The 21,227-nt window shown below is 35.3% G+C and overlaps 1 protein-coding gene across 1 annotated transcript in view; it reads left to right on the forward strand.

Annotated features, from left to right (window-relative positions):
* The window catches only part of LOC127414860 (adherens junction-associated protein 1-like), an 83,147-nt gene extending 75,664 nt beyond the window's left edge, over positions 1 to 7,483 (forward strand). Inside the window, exons 5-6 of the mRNA XM_051653213.1 lie at positions 1,844 to 1,966; positions 3,541 to 7,483. Coding sequence (XP_051509173.1) covers positions 1,844 to 1,916 — 73 coding nt within the window. The 3' untranslated portion in view covers positions 1,917 to 1,966; positions 3,541 to 7,483. The remainder of the gene's footprint in view (positions 1 to 1,843; positions 1,967 to 3,540) is intronic.
* The last annotated feature ends 13,744 nt before the right edge of the window (positions 7,484 to 21,227 follow it).

Genomic DNA, 21,227 nt, shown 5'->3' on the forward strand with positions numbered 1-21,227 from the left:
TTAAAAAAAAAATAAAAAAATATATATATATATATATATATATATATTTTTTTTTTTTTTTTTTTTTAAATCAGTGGGGTCCAAAAGTCTGAGACCACATTGAAAATCTGGGATTCAAAATCTAATATAAACATGAAAATAGGTGAATGTTTGATGACTTTTAAAAATTTTAAACAAAGAAATGTTAAAAAGTAATTAATCAAATAAGAACATTTGGGACCATGTTATATCCTTTGTACAAAAGGTAATATTTCCTTGCTTCCGTTGAAGCACACAAATCATTACCAAATCATGCAGGAATAACATGGATTATCAGTTTTTACAGAAACTTGTGGAGTCCAAGCCCACTGTTATTAAAGCAAAAGAGGGATTTACCAAATACCAAGAAATTAATTTAAATTTTTCAGGTCAACTTTTCACTCAGATTGTTATGCTGATATGTAACCTGCTTCATCATTTTGAATCACTTTGTCCCAGAAACACATTTTGAGTTTTATGCACTAAAGTAAAAAGATCAAAATTATGGAGAAGGTGACATATAATTAGCAATAATTTGTATTAAAATAAAAAAATGCAAAATCGAAGCATTTTCACTAGTGGTCTTAGATATTTGGACCCCACTGTTTATCTGTTCAGCTAGAACACCTCGGTTCTGGATATTGCTGTTAGATGCTGATGTCCAATTATGCTGAATTGACAGCCCTGTCTGTATATTCTGACAGGGATTGGTTTCTTCATAGCTTACAGTTAGTTTAGAGCTTTCAGATATAATGTTAGTGTTTATTCTGAAAAGTTGAAACACAGGTCCAGAGCAGAGGGAAAAAAATCAGTTTCTCACTCACGTTAATGGCACACGTGTCGCTGGTTGTTATTTGCCATTTTAGTTGTGTCTTATAGTGATGTATTTAATATATTTTTCTCTAAAGATACAATTATTACAATATAGGAATAGTAGACCAAAGAATGCCATAATTTTCAAACCCATATGACTTTTTCTTCTGTGGAACACAAAAGGTGAATATTCTGCTGACTACTCTTTGTCCATATAATGAAAGTAGACTGGTTTTGTCAGGCTCCGAAAAAAAAAAAAAAAAAAAAAGAAAAGCACCATAAAAGTACCATATGTGCTACTGTACTGTACATTCCAAGTCTTCTTTTGCCATACAATGCCTTTGTGTTACTAACAGACCAAAATATGTTACTGTTCTTAACATAAAGCTATCATTTGGCTTTAGAAGTGTTAAAAATATGGTGTACTTTACAATTTGAATGGTTTACTTTTATGATACTCTCATTTTGAAGCTTAACAGACCCAGTCCCCATTCACTTTCATTAAATGGACAATAGTGCCCAGGATATTCTTAAAAAAATCACCTTTTGTTATCCAATGATATACTGTAGAGAAAGTAATATGGGTTTGGAACAACATGACAATAAGTAAATGTTGACAGAATTTTTATTTATTGTTGTACTATTTCTTTAATGTGCATTTTAAAAAGAACCAGTTCAATCTCTTCTCCCTAAGAATTGTTACAGTATTGTTAAAGCTAAATGTGACGTTGGGTAGTCATGTTATCTGCCCTTCTATTGACTCCTCCATTACAAAAGACTGACTCAATATAAGCATTATCATACTCAGTTGTATGAATAATTTTTGTGCTGCTGCATTTAATGTTGTATGCTTCTGAATACAAAACCTGGATGAGAGAGTTGACAGGAAATGCAACTGTTGGCGCTTTTGTTTGTGGTATAACACACAGCCACCACATAAAAAGAATCTGGGAGTGGGACAGAAGTGCTTATATCTGCAGGATTGAATAGCTGATCTGTCTGTCTATTTCAGACCGTCGCCAACTGAAAGGCAGCTAATCCCTGTGGCCTTTGTGTCTGAGAAATGGTTTGAGATCTCCTGTTGAGGCCCTTTTACTACCTTTGGGTTGAGCCTACGTCTTCAATTTGTGTCCTGGTAAATATTATATTTCAGGTGGCTCTGAAGTCTACATGGTGTAATTCTGACAGTTTTCTAGTGTTTTTGTATCTACTAGAAAATCACAGTTCCTCAGCCTTCAATATTTCACTGAGCTCACAATAGTCATAGAATTGAAATGAGTTCACATATTCTTAAAAACGGTGTTGAAATAGGAAATATACCAACAGCAGAAATAGACTAAAAATTAGAATACTAATATAGTCATTAAAGTACTTGTAAACTTGGGACAAATGTAACTTGCACTATAAATTAATGTTAAAGAAATATTCCAGGTTCAATACGAGTTAAGATCAATCAACAGCATTTATTGATTACCGCAAAAAAATAATTTTGACTTGCCCCTGCTTTTTCTTTTTTTAAAAAGCAAAGATATTGGTTACAGTGAGGCACATTAACCTTCTCAGTTTCAAAAGTTTAACCAAAAGACATAAACAATATGCATGTTAACATGATTTTAGTGTGATAAAATCACTTACTAACGTTTTCTGTGTAAAGTTATAGCCAATTTTACAACTTCATTGCCATGACGATGTCAACAAACCCTAAAACCCTGAAACAACTGTAAAAATGAGGATTTACATTTTTTTACAACTCAAATAATACAAGTTTTTCTCCCCAATTTGGCATGCCCAGTTTCCAATGCGCTCTAGGTCCTCGTGGTGGCGTAGTGACTCGCCTCAATCCGGGTGGCAGAGGACAAATCTCAGTTGCCTCCACGTCTGAGACAGTCAAGCCATGCATCTTATCATGTGGCTTGTTGAGTGCAATACCATGGATACCTAGCGCGTGTGGAGGCTCATGCTATTCTCCGCGGTATCCACGCACAACTCACCACGTGCCCCACCGAGAGCGAGAGCCACATTATAGCGACCACAAGGAGGTTAACCCTACGTGACTCTACCCACCCTAGCAACCGGGCCAATTGGTTGCTTAGGAAGCCTGACTGGAGTCACTCAGCACACCCTGGATTCGAACTTGTGACTCCAGGTGTGGTAGTCAGCATCTTTACTTGCTGAGCTACCCAGGCCCCATACATAGTTTAACAAAAGAATTAATATAAGTGCTTTTATAAAATTATAAGCTTCACATTTCTGCATTTAAACCCTCCAAAAAATTGGCCACATTCACTTCCATTGTAAGTGCCTCACTGTAACCTCGATTTTTTTTAAAGAAAAGGAGGGACAAATCCAAATGTATTTTTGTGGTAGTCAACATTATGCCACAAATGCTGTTGATTGAGCTTAACTTGTATCAAACCCGGAATATTCCTTTAATTGATGGTAAAATATGTTTGTTTATTTTTGTGCCTAGAAATGGTTCAGTGCCAACCTGACTCAATTTTTGTTTACTTTATTTATTTGTATTTATTTGTATAATGGTAAGAAAATGTACTAAATCTAATATATCTAAGTACATTTCCCTTTGTGTGAAACATTTTTGGAACTGATAACTATTTCCTTTACACTTAGTGTACAGCCTCTGCCTTAAAAATGTATTTTGGTTCAATAACCTTCAAATTTGAGGTAAAATTCAATCTTCTCTATTTACAGGATCCCATTGGAAAACCTGTGAATCAAGCATAAGAACAAGACTAAAACACAATAAAGCTAAACAAAACCGCAACAACAACAAACAAGCAATTACAGAGATGGAAACAGAGATGAACAAGTAGTTTTGTGCAAATGTTTGATCTCTCTAGAAATGGACTGAAGATGTTTATTTTTCTAGACTGATTACAGTGCTATGGATGCCACTCCCAGATTATTTTCCATGGACATGTGGTCATTTAGAGATGATATACCTAGAGCTGATATATTATATACATACATAACTGCACATGTGAGTGTGCTGGAGTGGAATTCGGCTGCCGAGAGTTTGAGAAGATGCTCTCTATGGTTACGTCTGCTTGTATGGAGGAAAGACTATTCTGAACTTTGTGCCAATAATGCCATTATGTGCCACTACATATATAGATGGGACACTTTCAGTTTCGTGGAAAATTATACAGACACAACATCAAATAATATTTAGTGACTGTCTCCTAATATCAATCTGTCATACATTTTTGTATAAAAAAGTATGAATATGTATTTGAAACATGTTTTGAAATAGCTGAGGAAATGTGTTACAAATGTCCAAAAAAATATTTATATGGAGCTCTATTCAATTAGATTTTAAAAAAATTAACCCGTTGAGGAATATTCCCAGGTTTTGATTTCACTACATTCTTATAGGCCCCATTTTAAAGGAATAATCTCTATTTTTATATAAACTAGGTTATTTATGAGTCAGACAGACCCAATTCAACTGTAGTTTTGGGACTGTTAATCTGCAAGCTAGGGTTCCATGATGAGTTGAAAGTTTTTTTTTTTTTTAGAAACCTATTTCACAGAATTCAGATTCAGTATTCATTCATAGCTTATTTGATTTGCCAAAGCCATGTTCCCATGTTTTTTTTTTTTTTTTTTTTGTACGAGTTCACGGGACATAATTGATGAGAAATTACAGGTTTACGGACTCACAGGCCCTCAGAAGTACATCAGCTGGTTTAAGGGTCATGTTTAAATAACCCTATAATGACTGATTATTCATTAAAACATTACAAAATAAATAATAAACCTCCTCTAAGCTTTCATTTCAAAGCTTATTTTGATAAATCACCAGACAGTGGTTAATAGTCTTGTGCATAGATTCAAACACAGGACAAAATGTTTACTTTATTTTCATGCCTAGTAATGGTTCACTGCCAACTTGCTTTATGTTTACTTACTGTATATTTATTTGCATAATGGAAACTAAATCTGAAACAAAAATGTTACATACATCTAAGGAAATCAAGGAATGTACTTTTGGGTGAACTTTTTTTTTATTTAATTTTTTTAATTTTTTTTTATTATTATTTAAGCTATTAGTTTATAGTTGTTTATTAGTTTATAAGAATTTAGTTTTTTTGTTTTTCATAGATTGTTTCAATCGAGCAGAACTGACTGAAGAAACATAATATTCTCTATGAAATGTTCCTTCACCAGAAAATGAAATGTCTAATGCCAATCATTTTAATAGAAATCAGCAGTGCAGTAGTTTGCACAAAGCACTAAACTTGCCAATCAATTTCTTTTATTGATAAAGTCAGTGAGTCGCCAGTCAATATAAATGACACTTTGACTTTGCGCGCGCGTGTGTGTGTGTGTTTGTATGTGCGTGTGTGTGTCTGAGATCGCAACACTCCTCAAGCATTGCCAGACCAAAGAGCTCTGTTGTGGGTAGTAGTATGTGAACAGACTAGGCCAATTATTCTATACATGATAATGAACGTAGAATAAGGGACAAGAAATGTTACTTTAATAGCCCCAAATCATTAAAAACAGAAATTACATTGTACAAAACAAAGGCAAACACTGTGAACAAGGAAAGTAGTTGTTTGCAATTGTCTGTCACTGAAAGTGAAATTCTTTGGAGTAAATTTGATTGTACATGTACTGTAGGTTGTCAAATGTGACTCAAAATATTTATAACCACTTTCATCCTTGGAAGACAGCAATACATACGAAGTTACAGAATGTCAGCATTATGGAGGTTTGCTCCATAAACTGTAAAATTTTTTTACTGATTAATATGAACTGCGCTGGCCAATCATTTAGAAAAATCTAATAACCATGTACTAAAGGATTACTAAAGCTCTGTATTATGTACATGTGTAAATGTGTTTTCTATATATTTAAGTCTATTCTATCTTGTGTGATTTTTTTAAGCTCTATTTTTCAGAGAATCAGTGGATACATTTGAGAAAAAGTTTTTGTTTACATTGCATAACTAGCTACAGATGTTACTGACAGTCAAATTTACACTTACTTTGTGAACCAAGCCTCAAAACGTTGTTTCAGCTGTTGCTGTGGTTCTCCTGTTAATTAGGAAATCCCAGGTCATTTGCATTGCATTTTAATAATTAATGGGATCACTACATTAAACAAGGGAACCTGATGGCTTTCTCAAGTAACTGAGTAAGAAAAAAAAAAAATCATGTTCAGTTTTTTTCAGTATTTCAGTATTTTTGTCCTGCTTTTTCCAGTAAAAATATCTAAAGATAAATTTACCTGAAAAGCAAAATTGTGGAAGACAAAAGGATTTGTTTTCAGAGAATATATCTTGAATTAATTATTTTTTCTAACCCCATTTTTTTTTTCTCGATTTAAGCATAATTTTCACTAAATGTTGCTAGATTTCTTAAAACAAGAGAAAAACTACATTAAAGATATATTCTCTTAAAACAAGTTTACCGTAATATTGTATGCAATTTAGTTCCGCAAGTTAATTTATTTTAAGGATGTTTAGATATTTTTACTGAAAAACAAGATATTTTGCAGTGTTTACACATTATCATCTAGTATGGAAGGGTTTTTTATCCAAAGAATGTGACAGACAGGCATCTTCTCCATCAGGAGATGAGTCCAAGTATATGTTGAAAAAGACTGCTTTAGATAGGACTTGTGTGACATACGGTAGATGTATTTCTTTTTTGAGTTACATTAAAAAAGTTCATCTGTTTATTAGCATTTTTCTTTCTATCAGAGAATGAAAACGACTCCAAAGTATCTCAGTCGACAGCTCAATAAACTAAACGTCAATTAAAAAAAGCCAATAAAAACCAAACAGACGCCTGGCCCGTATGACTGCCAGCACAGGAGGGGAAGATTTCGTGCTGTGAGTCTGATAAACATGTCTGGAGCTTTGATTGAGTGTGAAATGTTGATTTCTTGTTCAGTCTTGACATAGAGCTCAGAATCCGTTGAACCAAAAGCAGAATAAAAGGTTAATTGACCATTTTTCTTCTGTGCATTATACCTGAATGTGCTTTTAATTCATTCAGTCTATCTGAACATTTTCTTTGAAGGAAACAACCAGGTCTGCTCAATCCAGTGCAATATTTTGTTTTCTTAAGAATGCTTAAAAATCAGAGCCCTCCTCATTGTTTGACATGTAAATTATTCACTGCTTAATTTAAAGGCTTATTTTGTTGTCATGTGTTGTATTATAATTTTTTTTTCATGTGGTACAATACTCAGGCATCATCTATCTATTAACATGTTAATATATATATATATATATATATATATATATATATATATATATATATATATATATATAATGATCTTTGTTTGCCTCGGTTTTGTTTAATTTTTAATTTTGTATTGCACATTTGCAGTCATGTTTCACTATGTCAGGTTTCATTTGGTGCAGAGCATACTCCTAAACATCCCTCCAAAAGCCCAGGCCTGTTGGGAGAGATTACATCAAATTTCTCCTTATTAACAAAACCATATAAACTTATAGAAACTGGAAAGTCTTTAGTGATGCTTAGCGAGGAAGTATACGAGATGGTCTTTGGCTTTTGATTTGCTGCAGGTAGAATTTATTACAATGCTCCATATTCCATATAAAAACAACCTGACACTTGTCCTCTTGTTGCCATAGAAATAAAAACTTTGTACTTTGTGTACCTTAACTTTTTTATATTTGTGTCTAATATATCGATGAGTACCTCTTTTTTTCTTTTATATAAGATCTATGAATATAGTACACAACACAATATAAAAATAAAATAAAATAAAAAAATAAAAAAATACATGAAAACATAAACATGGAAGCTGAATGAACTAACAGTCTCTGTGTCAAAATAGTGCTGTGTACTTTTATTTTGTGTCTTTGAGACTTATTTCTCTCTTTGTAGGTATTGGTAAAGTTACATTTCCAAGTGACATTGATTTTGATTCTTGTTCTTAAGCTCTCTGTGTTTTGGCCACTGTAAATGCAGCTGTCATCAGAATGAATCGGTACATTTAATACTCTCTCAAGTTGCTATTAATAAGATGATAAAATTAAATGGGCTGTCTTTCTATAAACACCATCAAATGTTTGTAAAATGATTATGGGGTGTTATTTGGACTGGGAAAATGATATTGAAAATAAAAGTCATTCAGAAAAAGAAAATGACTGTATGCTGGCATGTTACTGCTGATTGTTTTGTAAAAACATTTTCATGTTACACGCATCCAGTGATATTTGTAGTTGTGAAAATTGCATTGAGCAAGATTGCTGGTAGTCAATATCCTTTTTTTTTCTTTTTTTTTTTTTTTCTATTGATCGAGCTAGATGTGTTTGTTTTCCAGATGTCTATGCATAAATGCTTTTTGTGGATAGTTAAACAACCAGGACTCATACACCATCAGTTCGAGTTTAAACTGGTTTCATCAGGTGAGCTGACAGATGGACTGCTGTAAGATTTGTCTTAACTGTTTGCCATAAAATTTGACATTTTCTTGTCATTTATCAAACAACTAGGCTAAACAAAGTCTAATGAGCAGTGTTTCTCTGATGATAGAGATGGAAAATGATAACAATCCATCATGCCCCAAGGAACAACAGGAGGTAGAAACAATTAGAGAGAAACAGAGAGAGAGAGAGAGAGAGAGAGAGAGAGAGAGAGAGAGAGAGAGAGAGAGAGAGACCTAAAGATTGAGGAAAGGATTGTGCCATGAAATCAACACAACAAAGTGCCAAAATATTGTCCATGTTGATGGATACCCCAAGAAGCAGATGATTTTTGTTGTTCACTGAAGTTATTCTATTCAGCTAAAGTGACAGATGGGAACTTCAAGGTAGCTTAGATTCTTGTGGCCATCGTTCACATCTTTTAACAACACAAACTTTACTGTTTTTATCCTTACAGAACACATGAAATTTCTAAACATGTGCAGGTTTTTTTCCTGTTTTGATGTACAATATTTCCAAATGATAAAGGGAAAAGTTTGGGTGGGACATTTCAAAGGTCTCTTTGCTTTTTTCTTTTTTTATTGCCTTTAGTATTACGTCACAGTCAAAATCTATGATTTAAGATTCTATTCTATTCTATTCTATTCTATTCTATTCTATTCTCTATTTCTCTCTACATACCTCTGTTACAGTTTCAGTTTTATCTCTAACAGTTTGATAAATGTTTGTTAGGAAATTTCTTAAGCCAGCTCTCTTATCTGGTGTCCCCATCTGAATGGGATGGTTTAATCTGATAGGTTCTTATGACAGGTCTCTTCTTCTCTGGTGCACTGAAAGAGAGAGAGAGAGAGAGAGAGAGAGAGAGAGAAGAGAGGAATAACTGCTGTCAGACCTGCTTACATCTCTGCATGGAGCTTTAGACAGGAGATGGATCTCAAAGCCCCACAAAGACATCAACCTAACGCCAGACATGAACGACCAGACTGACACTAGCAGGCAGGGTCCAAAATGCATTTTTTTACACTCTCTTCTGCCCTGCCAATAGTAACTGAAAAAAAAAAAATTAAAAATACTGGCCACAAATATTTGATACCTTTAATGAAACTGTATTTAGCATTATTTTAATAAAATAAATAAATACATAATGTCCGGTAATGTCTGTCTGGTACCAGCGCGCAGTATGACTGACACACGACAGCTTTATAATGCTCACATGCTTATTTTGAATGTGTGCTTTGTTACTCCCTGTACACCGAAATGGACAATTAATCAAATTCAAATCGTGACATGTCCTAGTGTGATTTATTAAACCGCTAAAGGCTGCAATCTTACTGTGGATGAGCTGCGTACTTTAAATAAATCCGACCGCTCATCCTCTAGAAACTCCACAGACATTGAGAATTATTCACGTTGTATGAGATGACACAGCAGAGCACTTATCCATTGTGAACCACGCAGCACATGTAAAATATATATTTATATAATTAGAATCACAGCATATGTGCTTTAATCTCAACTCAACTTTATTTATATCATATTTAAAACAATAGAGTGCTTCACAGTAATAAAATTTAAAACATATCATTTCAAAATTACCACATACACAAACACCAGTAATCTAAAATACAAACACTCCAAAACTGTGTCCTACATTTTATTTGTCAGACTGAAAGTCCAGTGTGAAGAGATGAGATTTCAGAAGTGACTTGAAAGTCTTCAGTGATCACACTGGGTCATGAACTGTTTATCTGGGAAAAATGAAGCTTCCGGCAAAAACAAACACGCACCTCATAATAAAAGCACGATTCAAAATAAAATCCTGAAATGCCTGAAATTGAATAAAAATATACTACAACTGTTTAGTAAAATGTAATATTCACTGTAATAATAATAATAATAATAATTAATCAAAATATCACAAGCAAGACAGCTGTTGAATAAAAGTTTGGTAACAATAATGCAATGTCATGTTAAAAAGTTCTATTTCCACTTGCTAAAAGCAGTTTGACAACATTTTATGATGAAATTAAATTAAACAAATTATTAAACTACAGCTATTAAAATAATTAGTAAATAATTAAAAATAACTAAACTGGTGTGTTCAATAGCACATTACCATATTAGCATATATTTGCTATGGTATCGAAATTGAGGTATAGAGAACTGTGAAATTTCACTGGTATCGGTACCGACTACTGAAATTTTGGTACCGTGACAACACTACTGTATAATAAAATAAAAATGCTTAAATATTGTAAAAGCAAAGGAATTAGTTAAGCCATAAGTACAATAAGTAGTTTAAGGCAAAATCAGACCACTTTACTAATTTAATTAGGTCTGCTGAGGGTAATACTAGAACTCTCTTTTCTACTGTAAATAACTTTCTTCGGTCCCCTGATACTCTTCCAGCTTACATGCAATCTACAGCTTATTGTAACACTTTTCTGAACTTTTTTAAGGATAAAATCTCTAACATTCATCAGCAATTGAATGCCATGAGTAATTTAGCTTGTAGTTCATCTTATCCAATATCTCAAGAACATCCTCAAACTAGTCTTATGAGTTTTGATCTCCCGACAGGTATTGAAATATCTAATTTTATTCGTAATTCCAAATCATCTACTTCTCAGCTAGATCCCCTCCCTACATATTTGATTAAAGCCTGTTTACCTTCCCTACTCCACATTATAACTAAAATTATACACTCATCTCTTATTTCAGGGTGTGTAATGTCATTTTTTAAAACTGCTGTGATCAGTCCTATGCTGAAGAAACCTGGTTCAGATCCTCAAATGCTTGATAATTACCGACCTATCTCCAATTTACCATTTCTTTCAAAGTTTTTAGAAAGGATAGTTGCTTCTCAGGTTCACACACATCTTCAAGCTAATAACCTTTATGAACAGTTCCAATCAGGTTTCCACCCACATCACAGCACTGAAACTGCTTTGGTCAAAATCAATAAAGATCTATTAATTTCAGCAGATGCAGGACTTCTGTCTATACTCATTCGTCTTGATTTAAGCGCAGCTTTTGACACTATCTCACACAACATTCTATTAGAGAGATTACTATCCATTGGTATTACAGGCATTTCTCTCACTTTTGTTCACAGTGCTCTCCAGTTACTACTGGAGTTCCACAGGGATCAGTCTTAGGCCCTTTATTATTTATAATCTATCTCCTACCTCTCGGTTATATTTTTAGGAAATTTGGAATCCACTTTCACTGCTATGCTGATGACACCCAGCTCTATATGTCCACCAAGCCAGATTATTCTCTTCCACTGTTTTCCCTTCATAACTGTTTACTTGAAATACAATCATGGTTTTCTTGTAATTTCCTCAAACTCAATAGTAATAAAACTGAGGTATTTCTTGTAGGTACTAGGCATAATCTTGTCAATTCAAAAAGTTTTGCTCTGACCATTGACAATTCCATTGTCCTTCCCTGTTTCAAAGATAAGAGTCTGTGTGTCATTCTGGATAGCACTCTTTCTTTTGAAGCACATGTAAATAATATTACCCTGACTGCTTACTTCCACTTGTGCACCATAAATCGTCTTTGTCCATCTCTTTCAACTCACAGCACTGTCACTCTCATACATGCTCTGGTCACGTCCCGTTTGGATTATTGTAATTCCATTCTATTTGGTCTACCACAAAAACTTCAGTATAAATTACAGCTGGTACAAAACTCAGCTGCATGGATTATTTCACAAACTTCTAACTCTGTCCATATAACTCCTATTCTTCAACAACTTCACTGGCTTCCTGTTTAATTTCGTATTGAATACAAGATTCTGTTACTGACTTTTAAGGCTCTTCATAGCCTAGCACCTTCCTATCTTCTAGATCTTCTTCATATATATTCTCCTACCTGTACTCTTAGATCCTGCTCCTCTCTCTCTCTTGTGATTCCTTCGGTTCGTCTGACTTCTGTTGGGTCCAGATCCTTTAGCAGTGCTACTCCACGACTCTGGAACTCTTTACCGCCAGATATCCATAATTGTGGTTGTCTTTCCACTTTCAGGTCTCTCCTCAAAACCCACCTTTTTAAATTGGCTTACTACAAATAACCTTTATTTATGAATGTATTCATTTTTATGATTATACATATTTTTATTTGTGATTTTAGATTTGTATCTTTTATGTTCTTATTGTAAACTTGATTATGTATGTGTCTTGAAAGATGCTTATAAATAAAATGTATTATTATTATTATTAAGTACTACTCATTTAAAACAAAAATAAATACAAATATCAGTGCCCTTTTTTATCATTCCACCCCTGCTGAGGTCTGTGCACGCCACTGATGTGGGGAATATTGCACTTCCGTGTCATCACATATGTTCTGAAATTTATATATATATATTTTTTTTTTAAATTAAATAAAATAATAATAATAATAATCCTATTTATCCAAGCTTTTACATACCAAAGTCCCTTTAAGCCAAGTCAAATCACTCTGTGGTCATGTTCATAATGCTTCCAGGCAGCTATTTTTTGTCATGTTATTGGATTCAAGTGAGGCATAAGTACAGCTCCTGTTTACTTGAATAGGGAAAGACAGAAATCTCTAAAACATTTGGTCAAGATTACGATCAAATTGCATGTTTTTACTTGGAAATAAAATCTGACAACAAGGGTATATAAATTGTGGTTCTTTAACTCAGATCACACAAAAACATTTTGCAGGCTGCTCTACTTAAAGGTGCACTCAGTCATTTTTTCCTCATTAAAACAGTTTAACTCCTAAAGACATTAATTGTAATTGTTCATTATTCGTAGGAAATCATTACCACTCACATTAAAATGAAGACTCCAGTCATATCAGTAACCTTATGAAAGCTGTTTTATTCTACATGGAGAGGGTCCACACATGGGGGCTGCCATGTTAGAATCACATGACCAGCCGAATACTACTTGCTTAATCTCAGTAACCGTCCTGTTATTTGACACTTTTACTCATTGATTAAAGTAATCATGGCAGACTGTGAATACTAAATTTCTATAATGGCATTTGAAAGTGAAAACTGACAGGCGATGTCTCTATCAAAAAGGTGATTGGCTTTTTTTAACTGTAATGCTGGACTTCAATTTCAATATCCGCCATATTTAGAGCTATGATTTTTCCCATTCATAATATACCAGTGACCCATTACATCCTATACTGTCTCTGTACATGCCTAGAAAACTTCTGATGGTAAATCTTCCACTAAGGTACACTAAGAGTCGAAACAAATGTTTTCATTAGTGGACAGTTTGAATTGCCCACGTCACTTACTGTACATCAGCAAGGTTTAGATTATCCTTCATAAATTTTGATTTAAACCATGTGTCAATGCAGTTACAGTTCTTAATAAAGTTTCCAGCCACTGGCCACTGTTTTATTTAATCAAATCAAATCACTTTTATTGTCACACAACCATATACACAAGTGCAATAGTGTGTGAAATTCTTGGGTGCAGTTCCGAGCAACATAGTAGTCGTGACAGTGATGAGACATATACCAATTTACAATAAACATCAGATTTACAACACAATTTAAATTCTAATATACACATAATTACACACAACACAATATACAAATAATAACATACAATGTACAGTATGTACAGTATTTACTTGCCAAAGCCAATTTTTCTTGCACTTGTCACTTGATGAGGGCTAATTTCGGACACTTCTAGCAGTGCTTTGCTCCCATCCACAAAACTCAGTTATTTACTGATCAGTTTCTGACAGTGTAGTAATAGATAATATGTGCAGGTTAACGGGCACACAAGCCAACTGATAATGGAATCAAAATTGCATAAATTGTATCTTTATTGCCTACAGTCCCATCAGCCCACTGCTCAGATCTTCATTAGCACTGCAGCAGTGGTTTGACGGTCTCTATAGTGAGATCCCAGTGGCCCCTGTGACCAAGGTACTAACACGCCTACTCAGCTGCATTTGCTTTAGCCTCTGATTTCTGCCTTTCCTTGTCTTTCGCTGTCACACTCTCTCCCTCTTTCTCTCTCCAACACACACACACACACACACACACAAAATGATTTTGAAAAGCTTTTTAATCACGACAAGTGTATTTGTGCTTCTAAAGCAATTAGGTTTGATAAAATCAAGGTAAATATTACAAAACATAAAAGCAATTAACTTTTCTTTCTCTCTACTCGTCTCTCTTCTCTGCCTCCTGTTGCTTGTCCTAAGAAAGCCATGCCACACTGCATTCATATAAGCCTTTTCTGATCATTGCATATACTTCCTGACAGTCACACACATTCTGGATTCTGTGCGCACACGCACACACACACACACACACACACACACACACACACACACACACACACACAATACATGGATACCAACTGACAGCCACACTTGCATCTTTTCCACTCCTTGACAGCTGAATACACACTCCAGACTGCCTGACAAAGGACCATCGTCACACACATACTCACAGATATGTGAGAGATATACACAAAAATATACACTTTACACACTTCTGTGCTTACTGACTCTATCAAACTAACACACACTCTTCCAGCTGTTAGTTTTATTAACTGTCATTATGCACGCAGAGCAATGCTTCGTCATTGTGGAGGACAGCAGGTGTAAGATGAAGCACAGAACACCTTCAGCTCACTGGAGCTGCTGTCACTCTCACTGTCTTCCTGACAGTCATGGCCTACCGCTTCAGAGACTGTTTTTCACATGCACATTCCAGCACCTACTCCTCTACTGTTCTACATTCTCCACCACCACTGATTTAGAATCTGCTGTTCCACTGGAATCACTGCCACTAGCCTACTCTTCTAAAATCTCTATCTACCACTGATCTAGAGCATACATTTAGTCATTTAGCAGATGTTTTTATCCAAAGCGATTTTTAAAATGAGGAACATAGCAAGCAATTTGTCATACAAAGTTCAAGAATATCTGCAGTGCTGTACTGCCAAGTTCTCAAGGTGGCAGGAGTAGTAAAGGTGCTAGCGCAGAAGAAAGAGACAGAGGAGGAGTTTTTTGTTGTTGTTTTTTTTACAGTAAGAGCAAGTTAAGTTCAATAGTAAGTGAAATTAGTGTGGAATGGTTAAGTGCTTGCGGAACAGATGGTGTTTTCAGCTGGTTCTTGAATGCTGAGATGGTATCAGCAGATCGTGTGAAGGCTGGAAGCTCATTCCACCACAGAGGAACAAAGAAAGTCAAAGATCGTGAAACAGACTGAGCCTATTTGTGATGGGACCACCAGGTGCCACTCATTTATAGACCACAGAGAGTGGGTTGGAGCATACTGTAGACCTGGAGATGTTAACTGAAGTAAGAGGGTGCAGTACCATTGGCTGTGCTGAAGGCCAGAGTCAAAGCCTTGAATTTGATTCGGGCAGCTACAGGTAGCCAGAGGAGTGAAATCGAGAGTGGGGTGACATGAGCCATTTTTGGCTGATTGAAGACCAGACGCACTGCTGCATTCTGGACCATCTGCAGTGGCTTGTGTTAGCTGCGAGGCCAGCCAACAAAGCATTACAGTTGTCCAGACTTGAAATGACCAGAGCTTAAACCAGGAACTGTGAAGAATCTGATAGCGTGAATCTGAAAGATCGAGCGGTTAATGAGATGTGGCCGGTAAAGTTTTGCTTGTCATCTACCACCACTCCCAGGTTCTGAGCAGTTCTGATTGGTGATAGTGTAGCTGAACCAAGATGAAGAGTGAGGTTGTGGACAACAGATGGACTGGCTGGGATCATAAAGTGTTCTGTTTTGGCAAGATTGAGCTGAAGGTGGAGTTCCTTCATCCAGGCCAAAATGTCAGAGAGGCAGGCAGAGATTGGAGCTGAGACAGTAGGGTCATCAGGCTGGAACGACAGGTAGAGCTGTGTATCATCTGCATAGCAATGGTAGGAACAGCCATGTGCCTCAAAGATCGGTCAGAGTGATGTTGTGTACATCGAGAAGAGGAGAGGTCCAAGCACTGATCCTTGAGGAACACCAGTGTTTAGATCAGTAGTAGTAAAGGTTCTAGAAAAGTAGTTGAAAAGATTCTAGAACAGTGGAACAGTAGATTCTAAATGTTGAAATGGCAGACTGTAGAACAGCAGAGGAGTGGATTCTAGAATAGTACCAGCTGGTGTGACTTGGACACCTCTCTTCTCCAGGAGATCTTGGAAGATCTGCCAATGAGGTATGACTCAAACCATCCAAGCACATTTCCTGTGATGCCCAGGTCGTAGAGAGCGGACAGGAGGATCTTGTCGTTCACTGTGTTGAAAGCAGCAGACAAGTCAAGGAGGATGAGGACGGATGATTTGGAGTTAGCTCTCACCAGTCGCAAGGTTTCGGTGAATGACAAGACAGCAGTCTCTGTTGAATGTCCTTTTTTGAAGCCAGACTGATGTCTGTCGAGTAGGTTGTTCTGTGAAAGAAAAGCAGACAACTGGTTGAGCATGGCCCTCTCAAGAGTTTTAGACAGGAAGGGTAGGGAGAGACTGGTCTGTAGTTGTCGACTACTGTGGGGTTATGTGTTGCTTTTTGAGCAGTGGGGTTACTCGAGCCTGCTTGAATGTATTGGGAAAGTTTCCAGTTGAGATGTGCTGATAATGTGTGAGAGTGTAGGTAAGATCAATGGAGAGGCAGCTTGCATAAAATGGGAGGGGATAGGGTCAAGTGGACAGGTGGTAGGGCAGTTAGAACGATGGTTAGCATACATATTCTCTGTTCTACAGTCTCCAGTTCTGATATCTATAAATAGCTGGTTCTACAACTTCGGTCTATTTCATGTCCCAGGGGTTGATTTTTATTAAAACCAACAGATTTTTATTTTTTATTTTTTTTGTATGATCACATTAAACTTTTTTTTTTTTTTTTTTTTTTTGCCATCATCATTAATTTATGGTACTTTCAAATGACTTTTGTGTGTAGATTTACGGTTTATCCTTGTCTCAGACCCAAATTCAACAATAAACTATGAAAATACAAATTATTACATGTTTAAAACTACGATAATCTATTAAAAGAGCAAAGAGTAAAATAAACAAAACACATTTATTATGCATAAATTATTTCTATAAATTTGTCAAAAATTAAGACCATATTTCTACCAAACCAAACAATTTTGCCCCTAATGAAGTTTTTTTTTCTATAGTTAGTGTACTTGTTGACCAATTTGACAAAAGTGTCAGTGAAGAGCATGTGTGAGATGAAATATGATTCAAGTGATGCTTGAAAAAAAAAAAACAACAAAGAAAAATCAAGGTAAATATCACTTTTAAGTTGAATATATTTTTCATTTCCAATTAAGCAGTGAGTTTGCCAAATTTAGTAAAAAAGGTGAAAATATTATTTAATTGTATTTATTTAGGGTATATAAAATGTTTGCATGAAATAAGCCTTAGACAAAGGAGTCAGCCATTTTATTTCAAATATGTTAAATGTCATTTTCATCACCATCATTTCCACGTTGGAATTTTAATAATCACAATACAGAATTTGAGAAGTTGTGGAAATGACATTGTAGTGGGAATTTTCATGACTTTCATAACAAAATGATATAAATCTCCTGTGATGCATGTACATACACTGCTGGACTTTAAATCATAAGTTATAAAAGAGTCATACGAGCCAACTCCAATGTCTCAGTGATGTTGTGGTTCAGAGATATGGATGTTGCTATACGAGTCAAAAGAGCTCATTCCCAAGTCTCTGTGACATTCTGATCTGGAGATATGATCCCACTGATGCCATGTCAATGTTAAGTCTATAGGATGTTTTTTTTTTTTTTGCCCAATTTTTTTCCCACCGGAGAACAATGCATGTCTGATAAAAGTCATGATAATTTCCTTAATAAGCCGGTTGTTTTGACACATCATTCATGGATGTACGACACAGTACCTATTCGTACGAGTTTATTTGTATGAAATAGTACGAGTTATACATCCAACGAGTGAGGAGTCCCTCATGTCCTTATAGTTCTCAATGTGGCGTTTGTTCTATGTTAAGTGTGTTTTCATTACTTTAACCCCTAATTCAAACCCTAAACCTAACCATAAAGTGTAACACCTTACACTACCCACAGCGTAAACATAACAACAATATTCATTTTAAAAGTCATACAGAAGAAAGCTACACTTCTGGGTTCCGAATGCATGTTAGTGAAGCATATGGTTTTGTATAAGTCATTCCTTTTCATACAAATCAAGCCTTATGAATTGGTATGAGTTCACAACCTTGTAGTCTTGTGACAAATTCTAAAGACACTATGTTGGAACCTCTGCTACCACTGTTCTATGGTTTATAGTTCTGATATATCTCCTCCACATTGTTATAGAATGCATTGTTTGACTGTTCTAGAATCTCCTCCAGTACTTTTCCATAATCTCTATACCTCTGTTTAAGGACCTACATCTCCACTGTTCTAGGATAGGAAGTTCTGATATACAACCCCCTCCACCATCATTTCAGGATCTTCTGTTCCACTCTTGTAGAATGTTATCCATTACTGATCAAGAATCTCTTTACAAACCACTCTATGCTAGAATCTTCAATTCTTATATAAATCATCCATCACCTCTGTTCCAAAATAACCTACTTTACTATTCTAGAACCCCCTCCTCTACTGTTCTATATTCTTCTCTTTTATTGTTTAGAATCTACTGTTCCACTCTTCTAGAATCTCTTCAACTACTTTTCTAGAACTTTTACTACTACTGATCTAAATCATACACTGTTCTATTATCTCCAGTTCTGATACTGAATCCTCTCCACTATTGTTTTAGATCATACTGCCCCACTGTTCTAGAATCTCTGTCTACCACTGTTCTAGAATCTATTCTGATATAGAATCTCCAGAATATTGTTGTAGAATCTAGTAATTAACTGTTCTAGAATATTCCCCAGTACAATACCATTATCTATATCTAGCTCTGTTTAAGGACCTACACCTCAACTGTTCTAGAAGCTTAAGTACTGATACACAATCCCCTCTACAATTGTTTTAGGATCTGCTGTTCCACTCTTCTAGAATGTTCTCCATTGCTGATCAAGAATCTCTTTCTACAATTCTTCTATGTTCTATTCATTTTCTTTGCTAGAATCTTCAGTTCTTATATAAAAACTCCACCACTGTTTAAGAATCTACACCACTGTACAAAAATCTCCTCCAGTACTATTATAGAACCCCTCCTCACTGTTCTAGACAGTGTTGTATAAAGTATCCATTTGTCATACTTGAGTAAAAGTAAAGATACCGTCATGGAAATTGACTCAAGTAAAAGTTAAAATAGCTCAGGAGAAAACAACTTAAGTCAAAGTATTAAAGTAACTGATTTTAAATTTACTTAAGTATCAAAAGTACAGGTAAATTGCTTAAATTATGGAACAGTTCATTAAACCCATGGCAACTTATTTGATTGGTGGTGCTCATCATTTACTCACCATCATTTACTCACAGATGTGTATGACTTTCTTTCATCTGCAGAACACAACCAAAGATTTTAGAAGAATATTTCAGCTATATAGGTCAATTCAATGCAAGTGAACGTGGCCAGACATTTCAAGCTACAAAAAGCACATTAAGGGAGCATAAAGTTATCCATACTACTACAGTGGTTAAATCCATGTCCTCTGAAGCGATTCAGTTTGGTTTGTGTGTGAACAAACCAAATTGTAACTCATTTTCACTCTATATCTTGCCATTGCAATCTCTAGGCACGATCATGATTTCAAGCTCGATTTCACTTTCTAGTGCTTGATGTATGCGCAGAGCCCTAGGTGGCGCTATAAGAAGTGCAATCGAGCTTGAAATCCTGATTTGCCAAGGAGACTGCTAATGTCACGATTTATAGTCGAAAAATGAGTTATATTTTGGTCTATTCTCACCCAAAACCAATTGGATCCTTTCAGAAGACATTGGCGAAACCACTGGAGTCTTATGGATTACACTTATGCTGCATTTATATTCTTTTTGGAGCTTTAAAGGTCTGGCCACTATTCACTTACATTGAATTGACCAACATAACAGCAATATTCTTCTGAAAATCTTTTTTTGTTTGTGTTCTGCAGAAACAAATTAAAGTCATACACATCTAGGATCGAATGAGGGTGAGAAACTTGTTAATGAGCACCACAGTCCATAAAAATTGGAACACTGAAGGAGAGAGTTGAGTCATATTAGTGACCAGAACAGAGACTTTCAATTGGGCCAATAAGCAACCACCAAGAACACCCTGGCAACTGCATAGCAATGTGCTAAAAACAAAGTTAAAACAACTTAGCAACAGCATAGCAGCAAACTGACAACCACCTAGAACACCCTGGCAACTGCAGAGCAATGTGCTAAAAACAGAAAAAACTTAGCAACAGCATAGTAACAACCTGGCAACCACATACTGTAGCAATGCGCTAAAACACAACAGCTGTTATTTTTTTTATTTTTATTTTTTTTTGGTGTTACTATGTCACAAAAGTAACGAAAGGGTCTGGAGAAATTTATCGGAGTAAAAGTATCAATTTACTATTCAAAAAGTAGAGAAGTAAAAGTCCATAGAAATATTTATACTCAAGTACAAATATTGAAAAACTGTACTTAAGTACAATAATGAAGTATTTGTACTTCGTTACTATACACCTCTGGTTCTAGATTCTCCTCTTCTACGGTTTAGAATCTACCATTCCACTGCTCTAGAACATACTCCTTCACTGTACTAAACTCCACTCCCGTTCTGGAAACACCATCTACCACTGTTTAGAGCCTTTTTCAACACTCATTACGTTTACATGTGCAGTTATAACCAAGCTACAGCAAATTTTTGCATAGTCGAACTTCAATTCTACACTGCCATCTAGCGGCTTGGATGCAGCATAATTTAAAATCAATAGTTTTCAGTTTCAGATTCCATTGTAAAAATGTATTATTCACAGTCAGCCATGATTATTTTAATCAATGAGTGGAAGTGCCAAATAACAGGATGGTTACT

This window comes from Myxocyprinus asiaticus, chromosome 24 (genome assembly GCF_019703515.2).
Source record: "Myxocyprinus asiaticus isolate MX2 ecotype Aquarium Trade chromosome 24, UBuf_Myxa_2, whole genome shotgun sequence".
In the NCBI taxonomy this organism is placed as follows: domain Eukaryota; kingdom Metazoa; phylum Chordata; class Actinopteri; order Cypriniformes; family Catostomidae; genus Myxocyprinus; species Myxocyprinus asiaticus.